Raw genomic sequence first — 14946 nt, forward strand, 5'->3', positions numbered from 1 at the left:
GTTGGAGATCAGGTGGACAAGTCACCATGATGTGACCAATTGTCTAGTGGAGAATGAGGATGCTATTATGAGAATCCTGTCAGAGGTTACAGAAGACGGTGCAGCTGCTGTTGATATCTGCACAGAGGCAGCAGGGCTGTTGATGATGTTGAAGAAGCATCATTTCTTTGAAATAGGAAGATTCCTCCTAGAAGTTCTAGGTGCCTTGAAGCCTGCAAATGCTATGCTGCAGGGTCATTCTATTGACCTGTGCAGTGCTGCAGAAGTAGTCAGTTCATCTCTGCAGGCTCTGAAGGAGATCAGAGATAATCAGACGTTAACTAGTGTTACTGTTATCCCTGCACCAACCAGTGTTAACACAGATGACCCTGCACCAACTGGTAAAAGAAAAAGAACAGTGAACTCACTGCTCAAAGATAGTGTTGTTATGTCCACTGTAGGCCAAGCCCAAGACTCCATGACATCTAGCCAGAGTCTGAAGAGAGCTCTTCTCAACATTTTGGACAGAGCTATTGTAGAGATGGAGACAAGATTCTCCAAAAGCAATCTCGATCTCATGAAAGCAGTGCAATGCCTCCTTCCTCAATCTCCCTCTTTTCTAGATGTTGCCATGTTGAGTCCCCTGCAGAAGATGACAGGTGCACGCAGTGACAAACTTTCTAATGAGATTGTTGTTGCAAAGATAATGTTGGAAAAAGAGTTCCCTTCTGGTATTAAAGTAGACCTCTCCACCATGTGTAAATGCCTAAATAAATGTAAGAAAGCCTTTCCTGAGCTCCATCGTATGTATGTGACTTCTCTTGTGATTGGAATATCATCTGCATCATGCGAGAGCTCTTTCTCCACTTTGTCTCGTGTCCTTACCCCCTTCCGCCGCTCTATGCTACATGAGAGAAAGAAAGGTTTGGTGATTCTGGCTCACGAGAAGGCCATAACAACTGGTTTAGATATGGATACATTTGTTAGGGTTTTTGCACAGAAAAGCAGAAGACTGTTGTTATAATTATTGATGCTGACTTCTTTAAAGTACCAATGATACCAATGACACACCATGCTGTGTACAGTACAAGTCAAATAACTTAAGAAATAAAATACACAAAAAAGTAAAAAAAGAAAAAAACACAAAAAAACACAAAAGGCTAAAGAAATGATAAATAATGTGATAGACAAAAGACAGACATGATACTGGTGTGATAGCTATATAAACTGATGTGATTGACAAAGATGAATGCAAATGATACTATAAACTGATATAGATATAGATTGATACACTGACGACACGAGTTAGATGATAGATATGATACTGGATGGATAGATTGATACACTGATATGACAGACAGATAGATAGATAGATAGATAGATAGATAGATAGATAGATAGATAGATAGATAGATACGACACTACAGACAGACAGACAGACAGACAGACAGACAGACAGACAGACAGACAGAAAGACAGACACTACAGACAGACAGACAGACAGACAGACAGACAGACAGACAGACAGACAGACAGACAGACAGACAGATATGACACTAGATAGACAGACAGACAGACAGACAGACAGACAGACAGACAAACAGACTGTTAGGTAGTTAGGTTAGTTAGTTAGGTAATTAGTTTAGTTAGTTAGTTAACCTTCCCTGTGTTGCTACCTTGCCGTGGTGGGGAGGCTTGTGTGCCTCTGTGACCCTGGGGGCTATACCAGCAGGGGTCAGACCCCTGGCAGGTTCAACCAAGCTGGGAAGGTTTCAGGGTAGAGGACAGACAAAAGGCAACACCTGTATCGTGTTATAGGTATAAGTGTGCCAAAATGCATAGTTTTTTATGCATTTCAGGCGTTATGACCCCCTAAAAAAATTTCAGAGGTTGCCCCCCTGGCATTTCCTCTCGCCCCACCTACTACTAGAGCTTAGATCCGGCCCTGGAACCGAGTCACATTACTTGTAATACCTACAATTCTCTCATTTGCAAATCCCGCCCCATTCTGCCCTGTTACTATGGTGGTACAAATGACCCTGGGCAGATTGTTTTTATAGTGGCAGTGAATGGGGGGAGAGGGTATTTTCATTGCCTCATTATTGCAATTTAAAGTACCAAAGGAAAAACATCTAGGTGATATTAATAAAAAGGGAAGACAAAGGTACAGTAGTTACATTGCAAAACAGGGGGTTTCCCCCGAAAATATATGTTTTAATTTGTTTAATCCCAGTGGGACAGAAACACCATTGCAGATTCTTTTATAGTGGAAGTGGATGGGGGAAAAAAGATTTTTCATAGCCTCATTACAGCTATATAAAGTACCAAAAAAAACACATCTACGTGATATTAATAAAAAGGGATGAAAAAAGTACAGTAGTTACATAGCAAAACAGTAGTTTTCCCCCGAAAATATATGTTTTAATTAGTTTAATCCTCTGGATCATGCAGAGGAGATAAATGGAAAGAGAAAGCGCAGTGCATCTTGGGTAGGAAGATGACAGCCAGATTATAGTTCTACTCACATAATAGGCTGGCTTTCGTAATTCTGCCCATTTAAAATATATGTACCCAATCGTAACTCTTAGTTACATTGATAAGGTCCATGTGAACTAGTCTGTTGAAGCTTATTCATTATAATGAGCGAAATCGCTATCACCTCGCGGGGCCGTACTGCACGTTCGCCTCGCGCAGTGCCCACGGTGATGAAAGCCTAAAGCAACATTCTCCACTGCACAAACTCCACCCCCGATAGCAAAAAGTGAATGATTTTTTCTGGTTGGCCAGTCAGGGAGTCTCAGGGACCAATCAGAAGGCTGACAAACGGTGGATTCCAAGTGCTTGTCAGGGTGAGGGTCCCCAGTTCAAATATGCTTATTTTGGGGGTCACAGCCTAAAAAGGTTTGAGAACCCTTGGTATATAGAGCATTAACAATTTCATCCACCAGGTGCATTGACAACTCATTCTTATGACTTCCTATCTAGCCAAGCTTTATAAACTATATATTTTTAAAGAGAAAACTATAAAAAAAACATAATAATTCGACTTCGGTGAACAACGTTGAATAATGACTTTGATATTTGAATATTCTAATATTTGATGAATGCACGCACGCACGCACACACGCACGCACGCACGCACGCACGCACGCACGCACGCACGCACGCACTCACGCACGCACGCACACACACACACACACACACACACACACACACACACACACACACACACACACACACACACACGCACGCATGCACACACAGTGACTTGACTTCTGACAGCATAATGTTGCTTTGACCATCGGTATTTCTTTCTTTGTTGATGCTGCTATACATATAGGCACGGACATATGCCACTACTGTATCTGTAAGACCTGTTTGCATTGTGTTTTTGTATTTAGTTTTAGTCTAGTTTTTGTTGACTAAATGCCACAAGATTTTGGTGGACAACATCTACAGTACAGTTGATTTTGTATGTACGTATGTAACAATATGCCACATAATAAATAAATACCTTAGTATTATTATATTACCTGCTGGTATAGAGGGACTGTTTTATAATATTTATTTTATTTTTTTAGGTACAGACAGAGAAGAAGACAGAGATATAAAGTGACAGTCAGCCTTCCAGGCCTTCATAATATATAGAGCTACTCTGGAGTGTGCTTATGAGCTTGATATGCAGTCAGGGCTACTCTGCAGTGTGCTTATGAGCTTGATATGCAGTCAGAGCTACTCTGCAGTGTGCTTATGAGGTTGATATGCAGTCAGATCTACTCTGGAGTGTGCTTATGAGGTTTATATGCAGTCAGAGCTACTCTGCAGTGTGCTTATGAGGTGTATATGCAGGCAGAGCTACTCTGGAGTGTGCTTATGAGCTTGATATGCAGTCAGAGCTACTCTGCAGTGTGCTTATGAGGTTTATATGCAGTCAGAGCTACTCTGCAGTGTGCTTATGAGGTTTATATGCAGTCAGAGCTACTCTGCAGTGTGCTTATGAGGTTTATATGCAGGCAGAGCTACTCTGGAGTGTGCTTATGAGCTTGATATGTAGTCAGAACTACTCTGCAGTGTGCTTATGAGCTTGATATGCAGTCAGAGCCAGGTTGTTAGAATTTCCTGCTTCCATAAAACCTCTGGACCGCATTTACAGCTACTAGGGCATTCACCAAATATTTGACTATTCGAATACTTTGTGGTCCAATAATTCGAATACTAAAAATCACTATTCGTGAAAGCCCTAACAGCTACTATTACTGAGAGATGGTTGACACGCACGCATGCGCACACACATGCACGCACTCACGCATGCACACAAACCAATTGATGATGTCACTGGTGTACAGCTTTCTGAACTGTCCACAGCCCACCAATGAGACAAAATCTGCACATTTGTAAAGTTACACCTTAATGATTTATAAGACCTATTTAATACCAAATCGGCCAAACTGTCAGATGTTACATGAGAAAGAGGCAGACACTGTGAAAGTAACAGCCAAGCCAGTTCAGCTATTTTCCCAATATTTATCAGTGGAACGGAATGAGTCAGACTAAATGTAATGCCTGCAATTCCAAGTGCTTGTCAGGTTCAAATGTGATTATTTTGGGGATCCTCATTTCAAATTTTGGGGGGGTCCTCAGTTCAAATGTGATTATTTTGGGGGACAAAAGCCTCTGTTCTGAAATATGAAAAAAAAAAATGTTAAAAGAAGAAGAAAAAAAAGAGGAAAACCTCCAAACACAGCAGAAGTGTTACTGTAGTTATATTGTATTAACATACTCTAAATCAGGGTTTCCCAAACTTTTTTGTCTCAGGGCACCCCATAAATATTTTTTTAATCCAAGGCACCCCTGGGCCCTACATTATAATTTTCACTCCCAGCACCTTATATTTATAGCATATCGTCGTTGTCGGATGGAAACCTTGTATGTCCAAAACCATTCGTTTTGTATTTATCATCTATAAAATGTACTGCGCTGTGTGCTTGTAGATCAGCTGTTTTCACTAGTTTTGTGCGACAGGCTTGACAGTTGCTTTACCAAAAGACGTACACATTTGAAACTTGGAGATACGAGGTTTCTGCCCGACAGTGACGATATTTTAGTGATTATGTTGCGAGGAAAACGTTGAGATAACAGCCATTTTGTTATAACTGACTAAAAATAACTTTGTACTTCAAGTTTAAAATGATACTAAATATTTTTTCCAGTGTCAAAATAAATTCCAAATATTATCAAATAATCTTGCGGCACCCCTGGACTGCCGTCACGGCACCCCAGGGTGCCCCGTCACCCACTTTGAAAACCCATGATCTAAATAACAGTTTATTCATTAAAATACGTCCCAGATAGAAGCAAGGAAGCATTGACTAGATAATGGATGCCTTCTACTACCATGTAAGGCCTTTTGTTACGGCGCTTTTTTTAACAATAAACATGGTAGCGTCTGAATTATAAGCAGTCTTAACAGACAGAAGACTCTGAGACTTTGTCTGGAAGAGTTGAATGACTCCCACATGTTGCTTTTTGTGAGAATGTGGTGAAAACGAGCAAAGCGAGTGTAGATTCCCACAGCGCTGCCGCTACACTGCAGCTTTCTGTGTCTCCTACGTCTCCTTCTCAGCTGTCCTACTGTCTATCTCTCCTACACCAGGGGTCTTCAATGTTTTCAGGCCAAGGACCCCCTTAGCTGAGAGAGAGATGAAGCAGGGACCACCACAACCTTTTCATAGATTCCATATAGTTTCATTGTTTGACAGCACAATCATCAGTGTATTTTGGATTCATGTCAATGTGTAACCACTTGAACCGTCGATACTTAATAAACTTGACCTTTCACTCTGTACTTAGTCTGCTCTTTTTTCCCTCTATACCAAACCTCTATGCCGAAAATAGCCTTCTCAGAATATGGACACTAGGTTCAAGTGGGTAACATAAAAAAGGGGAAAAGGGTTCTATCACTCAGTTTTGGAGGACCCCTTTAGTAACTCTGAGGACCCCTTAGGGGTCCTGGACCCCCTGTTGAAGGCCCCTGTCCTACACTGTCTGTCTCTCAGCTGTCCTACTGTCTGTCTCTCCTACACTGTCTGTCTCTCAGCTGTCCTACTGTCTGTCTCCATTGTCTCACTCTCAGCACTTTTAGGTTGGCTGTTTTGACATTTTCAAAGCAGAATTGAACCTATACTACACTCGAACCCCTTGTTTGCCTTCCTTTTACACGTTACGTTTTTGTAATGTTACATCTTGTGTAGGAATGTAGGAGTCAAATTATTCTCTTTGTTATTTTGTTTCTACACGCCTTGTGTAAAGTAATGGTTCTACAAGCGGAAGCGTCTCGCTGTTTCATCTTTTCGACACCCGACTCTAACCCTCACCCTAACCCTAACCTCTGTGGAGTGAGTCGCTAACCCTCTGGTCGAAATGTTGGTCGAAAAAGCGCGATTTCCCTCTACAAGCAAGCACATCAGTGCATGCAGTGCTTTCAGAGTTACTTCTCTGAAACAAGAGATAAAAGGTCCTATAAATTAATTGTGAAAAATAATAAATGTATACGCTTACTTTTACTTGTATTTTCTTTGACTGGGCTACTTTCACTTGGTAGTGGAATACATTTTGACCAGGAGTACTCAAGTACTGGGGTCGAGTACTCTGTCCATCTCTGGACTAAATAGAATAAGCCACCTTCACTTCATCAATAAACTTTTATTAAGGCAGGGTTTTGGCCCGTAGACCTTCTGACAGTAGCCTGAGTTGTTGCCTTAAAGACAGACTATTGAGCACAGCGGACTGCGTGTGCACTGAACTCTTAGAAGGAGAACAACAATGACCTGCTGGGGTTTGGAGAATGCTGCTTGGCATGGAGCAGACAAACACAGGCCTGTGGTGCTGGTGGGCAGGGACGTGGAGAGAATGTTAGAGAGGTGGGGCTGAACATTCAAAAAGGGCTTTTGGTGAAAATATCGAAAATAGCAGCCATGCGAAATGGCTGCGTTCAAGTTCAGGAGAGTTTGGAAAAGGCTACTCTCTTGAACGCTGCCTTCATGTACTACATGGAAAAGAGGGCATTTTAAAGGACAACTTTGTTTTTTTACAACAAGGGTTCAGATATTTTAGACATTAGAGAAAAGAAAAGATGAGTGTTAAAATGTTTTCATTTACCTCTTTCAACAATTTTGATTTGCATGCATGGGAGCATGCATGCAAGTGGCTAAATATGTATTTTTAGACACAATAAGCCCATTCCCAAGATGCACCGCACTCTTTCATGACTTATGGAGGCTGGTGTAAATAGTAACAAAGACATTTCCAGGTTATTGTGTCTACAAAGTCATATTTAGCCACTTGTACGCATGCCCCCACCTCACTCAAAATTATAAAATGGCTATAACGATAGAAAGCAGTAAATGAAAACGTTTGAACACTCATCTTTTCTTTTCTCTAATTACAATCAAAATATGAACCCTTGTGGTAAAAAAAAAAAAAAAAATCCTTAAGGCACTGTTTTACAGATGGACTGACTATTTTGACACTGCACTATTAGGTTGTGTTAGTAGTTTGGGGTATTTTTGCTTGTGTTTGACATGACAGTGAGATACTTGTTGCACTAACTAGCATTGACTGCTATGGTCACTTTTGATTTGAACACTGTACTATTTTGATAGTTGTGCTTAAGGACACTTTATGTATATATATATATATATATATATATATATATATATATATATATATATATATATATATATATTTATATATTATTTGTTCCCTTTCTTGTTGTACCTTGCTCTTACTGTACTCTGTACTCTGTTCTTGTTTCTTCTTTTAATCGTTTTCTTACTTCTCTGTAACTAAATAACCTTATACTGCTGTGCTGCCTCTGGGCAACTGATTTCCCCCCTTGGGATAATAAAGGTATCTATCTATCTATCTATCTATCTATCTATCTATTGTATCTATCTATCTATCGTATCTATCGATCTATCTATCTATCTATCTATCTGGGTAAAGGCGCAGGGGCTCAAGCCCCCTCTGATGTCTGTGTGTGCACATGGTGATGTGTTCCAGTGATTGGAGCAAACAGGCTCCGAGGCTGGCCTACGTTCAGGGTCTCTGTGCCTTTCATCCTTATTGGCTTTCTAAACACATCCTGTCCTCCCCTCACTGCACCCCCTCTCCTCTCCTCTCCTCTCCTCTCCTCTCCTCTCCTCTCCTCTCCTCTCCTCTCCCCTCCCCTCCCCTCCCCTCCTCTCCCCTCCCCTCCCCTCCCCTCCCCTCCCCTCCCCTCCTCTCCTCTCCCCTCCCCTCCCCTCCCCTCCCCTCCCCTCCCCTCCTCTCCTCTCCTCTCCCCTCCCCTCCCCTCCTCTCCTCTCCTCTCCTCTCCTCTCCTCTCCTCTCCTCTCCCCTCCCCTCCTCTCCTCTCCTCTCCTCTCCTCTCCTCTCCTCTGCAGATCAAAGCAAAGCCTGAAGCCAGTGGACTGCGTGAAACATATTCCACTGCCCAATTACTCCCACACACACACACACACACACACACACACACACACACACACACACACACACACACACACACACACACACGTTTCTGCAATCTATTAGGCTCTTCAACAATCCCTTTTCATGCTGTGTTTGTGTATTTCATTAAAGGGGGGGAGGAGTGGGGGGGGGGGGGCACTTGTCTAAACATGCGTATCAATTAGTAAGTAAGTATGAAGCCTTTTAAAGGAGAATTCTGTGGTAAATTGCTTTTTTTTTTACCTTGTTTTCCTGTTATGTAGTCTTCCAAAAACTGGTCCGGGTGGTTTTTTTTTTATCCACAAAAGCATTCTTTTCGAATGGCTTGTGCAGTTCTCAACGGCAGCCCTAATTGGGCCATAGGCAATTCCGCTTGTTTACATCGCTCCTAAATGCCTTTCCCTTTACCACGGAATTCTCCTTTAATGGTGGGCTCTAAGCATGTGTATTTATTAGCAGTATGTAGTCTTTTAATGGTGAGCTCTAAACATGTGTATTTATTAGTAGTATGTAGTCTTTTAATGGTGAGCTCTAAACATGTGTATTTATTAGTAGTATGTAGTATTTTAATGGTGAGCTCTAAACATGTGTATTTATTAGTAGTATGTAGTCTTTTAATGGTGAGCTCTAAACATGCGTATTTATTAGAAGGTAAATATGTAGCCTTGTCAGAACCAACAGATTCCAGGTACAGATACCAACCCTAACCCAGTAGGTCAGGAGTCATTACTAGGGATGTCCCGATACCACTTTTTTGCTGACCAAGTACAAGTACGAGTACTTAATTTGAGTACTTGCCGATACCGAATACCGATACTGTAAGTTAAGTTTCTGTACAAGTGCTTAAATAGTGTGTGGCGCTCCAAAATAAAATGCTTTAAATAATGATGTTTTCATGCCTATAGTGAGAGAAGGTGAAAACCCTGTTCATTAGTTGAACTAACACACACAAAACTGTGTCTTAGGACTTTTGATATGTTGTTACAAACATATTTATGAAACAAAATGGTATCTGGCGCTGCCGTGAGCAATATCGGACGAGTACGAGTACAGCAAAATAGGCCGGTATCGGGGCGAGTACCGATACTGCATCCCTAGTCATTACGATATCTATTTCCTTAGCATGAGGCAGTTTGATGTACCAAAAAGACTTGAAAACAACAATGTAGAAAGTGTTATATAGTATGGATGCCTGTCATATGGGCGGCAGTGGCTCAGGGGTAGAGAAACCATCATTAGAACACAGAGGGTTCCCAGTTCGATCCCGGACTCCCCCAGACTTAGTGTGGAAGAGTCCTTGAGCAAGACTCTGAACCCCTAACTGCTCCTGATGAGCAGGTTGGTGCTGCACATGGTTTCCTCTGCCATCTGTGTATGAATGTGTGTGAATGGGTGAATGTAATGTGTGTGTGTGTGTGTGTGTGTGTGTGTGTGTGTGTGTGTGTGTGTGTGTGTGTGTGTGTGTGTGTGTGTGTGTGTGTGTGAATGAATGGTTGAATGTAATGAGTGTGTGTGTGTGAATGGTTGAATGTAATATGTGTGTGTGTGTGTGTGTGTGTGTGTGTGTGTGTGTGTGTGTGTGTGTGTGTGTGTGTGTGTGTGTGTGTGTGTGTGTGTGTGTGTGTGAGTGAATGGTTGAATGTAAACAATGTGTCTGTGACTGGGTGAATGTAATGAATGTTTGTGTGAAGGGTGAATATAATGAATGTGTGTGTGAATGGGTGAATGTAATGAATGTGTGTGTGTGAATGGGTGAATGTAATGAATGTGTGTGTGTGTGTGTGTGTGTGTGTGTGTGAATGGGTGAATGTAATGAATGTGTGTGTGAAGGGTGAATATAATGAATGTGTGTGTGAATGGGTGAATATAATGAATGTGTGTGTGAATGGATGAATGTAATGAATGTGTGTGTGAATGGGTGAATATAATGAATGTGTGTGTGAATGGTTGAATGTAATGAGTGTGTGTGTGTGTGTGTGTGTGTGTGTGTGTGTGTGTGTGTGTGTGTGTGTGTGTGTGTGTGTGTGTGTGTGTGTGTGTGTGTGTGTGTGTGTGTGTGTGTGGGTGAATGTAATGAATGTGTGTGAATGGGTGAATGTAATGTACAATCTCTGTAAAGCGCCTTGGATTTACCTTATAAAGTAGACAGAGAGCATGCGGCCACCTCTGTACATGGTGGAGTACTGCCCCCTGGTGGTGTGTTCCTGCCTGGTGGGTTGATGAATGAAGAATGGGGTGTATTTCACTGGACATGCATAGCCTACTGTTGGATGGATGCATTTTTTGAATATAGTGTTTTTATAGTCAAAACACTATACATATGTATGCAAAAATACAAATTTCCTCCCCCAATTGATCTCCCAAAGGATCATGCGAAATCTAGTTTTTGCATCACCATTTGGGTACTTCTGACCACATGCAACGGTTATTTAATATAAAAGCTACATCCCGACTTGGGAAAAGCACATAACGTGTTAAAGGACAACTTTGTTTTTTTTACAACAAGGGTTCATATTTTAGATTGTAATTAGATGAATGAATGAATCTTCAATGAAGAAAATACACCCGCACACTGCCACTTGCAAGTTCCAAGTATAAATTTATTAAAAGCAACGTTTCGGTCGGTAGACCTTCCTCAAGCTGAGCTTGAGGAAGGTCTACCGACCGAAACGTTGCTTTTAATAAATTTATACTTGGAACTTGCAAGTGGCAGTGTGCGGGTGTATTTTCTTCATTGAAGATTCATTCATTCAACTACTTTGTGACCGACGCACCTGCTTGAGAGGAGCTACTGGGTGTGCGACAGTCTTCTCTTTACAAAGATTGTAATTAGAGAAAAGAAAAGATGAGTGTTAAAATGTTTTCCTTTACTGCTTTCTATTGTTTTAGCGATTTTAGTATTTTGATTTCAGTGTGTGGGGGCATGCGTAAAAGTGGCTAAATATGTATTTTTAGACACAATAAGCCATCAATTTCTTTGTTACTATTTACACCAGCCCCCATAAGTCACATCTGCCCATGAAAGATTGCGGTGCATCTTGGGAATGGGCTTTTTGTGTCTAAAAAGACATATTTAGACCCTTCCATGCATGCCCCCAACCTGGGGGCATGCATGCAAAAATCTTGCAACATTTTTAAAATCACTAAAACGACAGAAAGAAAGAAATGAAAACATTTTACACTCATCTTTTCTTTTCTCTAAAATATGAACCCTTTTTGTAAAAAAACAAAGTTGTCCTTAGAACGGGTACACATTATAGTATATTATTATTTTATGCTACAACTATTGAAAAACAGCAGATATACAAGCTCACAGCGTGGCACTGAGTGCCGCACTGCGAGCTTGTAGATCTGCTATTTTTGAAAAATTGTGAAAATTTGAATTTTGACCTGATTCTATGAGTGTCTTTTGAATCCTTCTATGGTTTTTTGATAAACCTATGTTTCTATGTCAGCAATCTGGCCAGCCATTGTCAAAGAAAAGGTCCTTTTCACTTAACTGGAGCTCAGTTAGTCTGTTCTTGAGAGACTACTATGTCAGTGGTTCTCAAACCTTTTCATGTGAAGGACCCCCAAAATGATATGTATTTGGCCATGGACCCCCATCTCAAAATATTCAGTTCCAGGGACCACCCAGAAGCAACATTTGAGTAGCAAACGTTCGCTTTGAAAAAACATATATTCACAGACTTGCACACATTTTCACGACTTTTTTCAAAAATAGCAGATCTACAAGCTTGCAGCGCGGCACTCGGTGCCGCGCCGTGAGCTTGTATATCTGCTATTTTTCACTGGTTAAAGCACTCAATAATTCTAGGCCTAAATGGGTTAAAATCTCTCATCTCTCTCCCTCTCTCTCCAGCTGCGTTCTCAGGCCTGCTGTACCTCAGAGAGCTGGACCTTTCCAACAACAGCCTGCGCTACTTCCCCTACGGCGTTCTGGAGGACCTCTACTTCCTACGGCGCCTCCTGCTGGCCAACAACCCCTGGGTGTGTGACCTAAACATGCACTAGCTGCTCTAATGGCTCAATAGGGCGTCGCAGTGAGGTGTCGGAAGTAAACTGCCCATTCATTTACACCATAGGGGATTTCATTATCAGCCATACAATCATAACGATTCAATGAACACTTACCAGTAGGCTTGTGGTTGTTAAATGGTTCTATATGCTCCTCACTCTAGTCACTAGTAAAAACTAGTTCTAGTAAAAAACATGTTTTAATGATCGCAAAGAGAAGAACTGCACATCCGGTCACATCGACGTCTCGTGGCTACCTTGAAAATGGAGTGTCTTTATTTTACAAATATGTTGCACTATTTTAAAGATGAAGATAAGAGCGGCCTCAGAGATGGAAATCACTACATGTCAGGCCATATGCTGATCTGGATAACTAAACTGAGCGTGGTTTATGGCATAAATAAATGTCATTCACGATGCTTTGTGGGATTTCAGTTTCTGCAGTTTTGACAAAAATGATGTACACAGTGTTGTACCCTGACCTTTTTTAAGCTGTCTAATTAATCGTTGCATGCAAAAAATAGTGTTTATTGTCATGATCCCTCAGAAGCTTAAAAGACGTTTAAATAAATACTTTATGAAATGTCTATGGATGAAATGCATGGGGAAAACGCTTCCGGGACCAGAGTGAGGACAGGGTGGGGCTTAAACTGCGATGCCCGGCCTATAGAATCACTATAATATATCTAACCAGTAAGACGCCTAAGGCAGAGGTCACACCATGTCTTGTCCATCTGGCCAGTGATCTATATCGGACCAGTTACCCATATATGGAGACCCCTGGTACCCATATATGGAGATCCATGTAAATGGAGATAAGAAAGCCCAAACATACCTACTCAGTTATTCGTTATGTGAAAGTCCTATGACGTCTATGACATCTGACATCATACATACAATCCCTTTTATGCCCATATATGGAGATCCCTGTCTGTAGAACCAGCCACACAGATATGGGCTGTCTTGGCCATCTGTCTTGGACGTATTCACGCACACATTCATACACCGGTGGCGGAGGAAACCATGCAAGGCACCAACCAGCTCACCGGAAGCAATGTGGGGTTCAGAGTCTTGCCCAAGGACCCTTCGACATTAACTCAGGGGGAGCCCGGATTCGAACCTTTCGGGAACCCTTCGTGCTCTAATAACGGTTTCTCTACCCCTGAGCTATGCCGCCCCAAATTAGAACACAAATGTTTAAGAAGTAGTGAAAATTGCCGATCTACTATATAATATAATCTTCCTGTGGTAGGTGTGTGACTACAATATCCACTACCTGCTCTAATATAATATAATATAATATAATATAATATAATATAATAATTATAATATAATATAATGTTGTTCCTAGGTGTGTGACTACAACATCCACTACCTGCTATAATATAATATAATATAATATAATATAATATAATATGTTGTTCCTAGGTGTGTGACTACAACATCCACTACCTGCTCTAATAATATAATATAATATAATATAATATAATATAATATAATATAATATAATATAATAATTATAATATAATATAATATAATATAATGTTGTTCCTAGGTGTGTGACTACAACATCCACTACCTGCTATAATATAATATAATATAATATAATATAATATAATATAATATGTTGTTCCTAGGTGTGTGACTACAACATCCACTACCTGCTCTAATAATATAATATAATATAATATAATATAATATAATATAATATAATATAATATGTTGTTCCTAGGTGTGTGACTACAACATCCACTACCTGCTCTAATAATATAATATAATATAATATAATATAATATAATATAATATAATATAATATAATATAATATGTTGTTCCTAGGTGTGTGACTACAACATCCACTACCTGCTGTACTGGCTGAAGCACCACCCCGGGGTGTCCTACAGCGGCCTGCTGTGCTCCCATCCGCAGGAGTTCCGGGGCTGGCCCGTGGAGGACTACGTCAAGACCTACAACGGAGAGTGTCCCAAGGACGCGGGGCAGGGGGCCGCGGGGCAGGGGCAGGGTGGGGGCACGGCGGACAGGGAGGCGCAGGAGGTGGCCGGGGAGATGGAGGAGGGGGACGGCGATCGGCTGCCCACTCCTCTGAAGGAGCGACGGCCCAAACACTTTGAGATCATCAGGCTGAGTTAGGAGGAGGACGAGGACGAGGAGGAGGCAGGGGTTGAAGTTCTCAGCGCTGGGGACTGATTTCAGTGTTGAGGATTCCATAGGAGCCGTTTTCTGAGATCGGTGCAGATCTGCGAAGAAATACATACCGATGTGCCTTTTCAAAACTTCACGCGTCCTGCCATTGGCAAGACTTTGAGGGGATTTGCAGAACATTGAGCTTGTAGATCAGCTATTTTTGCTATTTTTCTGACCTTCTCTGACTTAAAAGTTTAAATCTACCCATGAAGGTGGATTCTGCTCTTCAATGGGAAAGG

At 41.3% G+C, this 14946-nt stretch overlaps 1 protein-coding gene across 1 annotated transcript in view; it reads left to right on the forward strand.

Moving 5' to 3' along the window:
• lrrc17 (leucine rich repeat containing 17) overlaps positions 1 to 14653 on the forward strand; it is a gene marked incomplete at its 3' end in the record, with an annotated part of 106524 nt that extends 91871 nt beyond the window's left edge. Inside the window, exons 6-7 of the mRNA XM_080754545.1 lie at positions 12350 to 12477; positions 14342 to 14653. Of these exons, the coding sequence (XP_080610671.1) occupies positions 12350 to 12477; positions 14342 to 14653 (440 nt within the window). The remainder of the gene's footprint in view (positions 1 to 12349; positions 12478 to 14341) is intronic.
• Positions 14654 to 14946: the final 293 nt, after the last annotated feature.

This window comes from Nannobrachium achirus, assembly GCF_963921795.1.
Source record: "Nannobrachium achirus genome assembly, chromosome: 23".
In the NCBI taxonomy this organism is placed as follows: Eukaryota; Metazoa; Chordata; class Actinopteri; order Myctophiformes; family Myctophidae; genus Nannobrachium; species Nannobrachium achirus.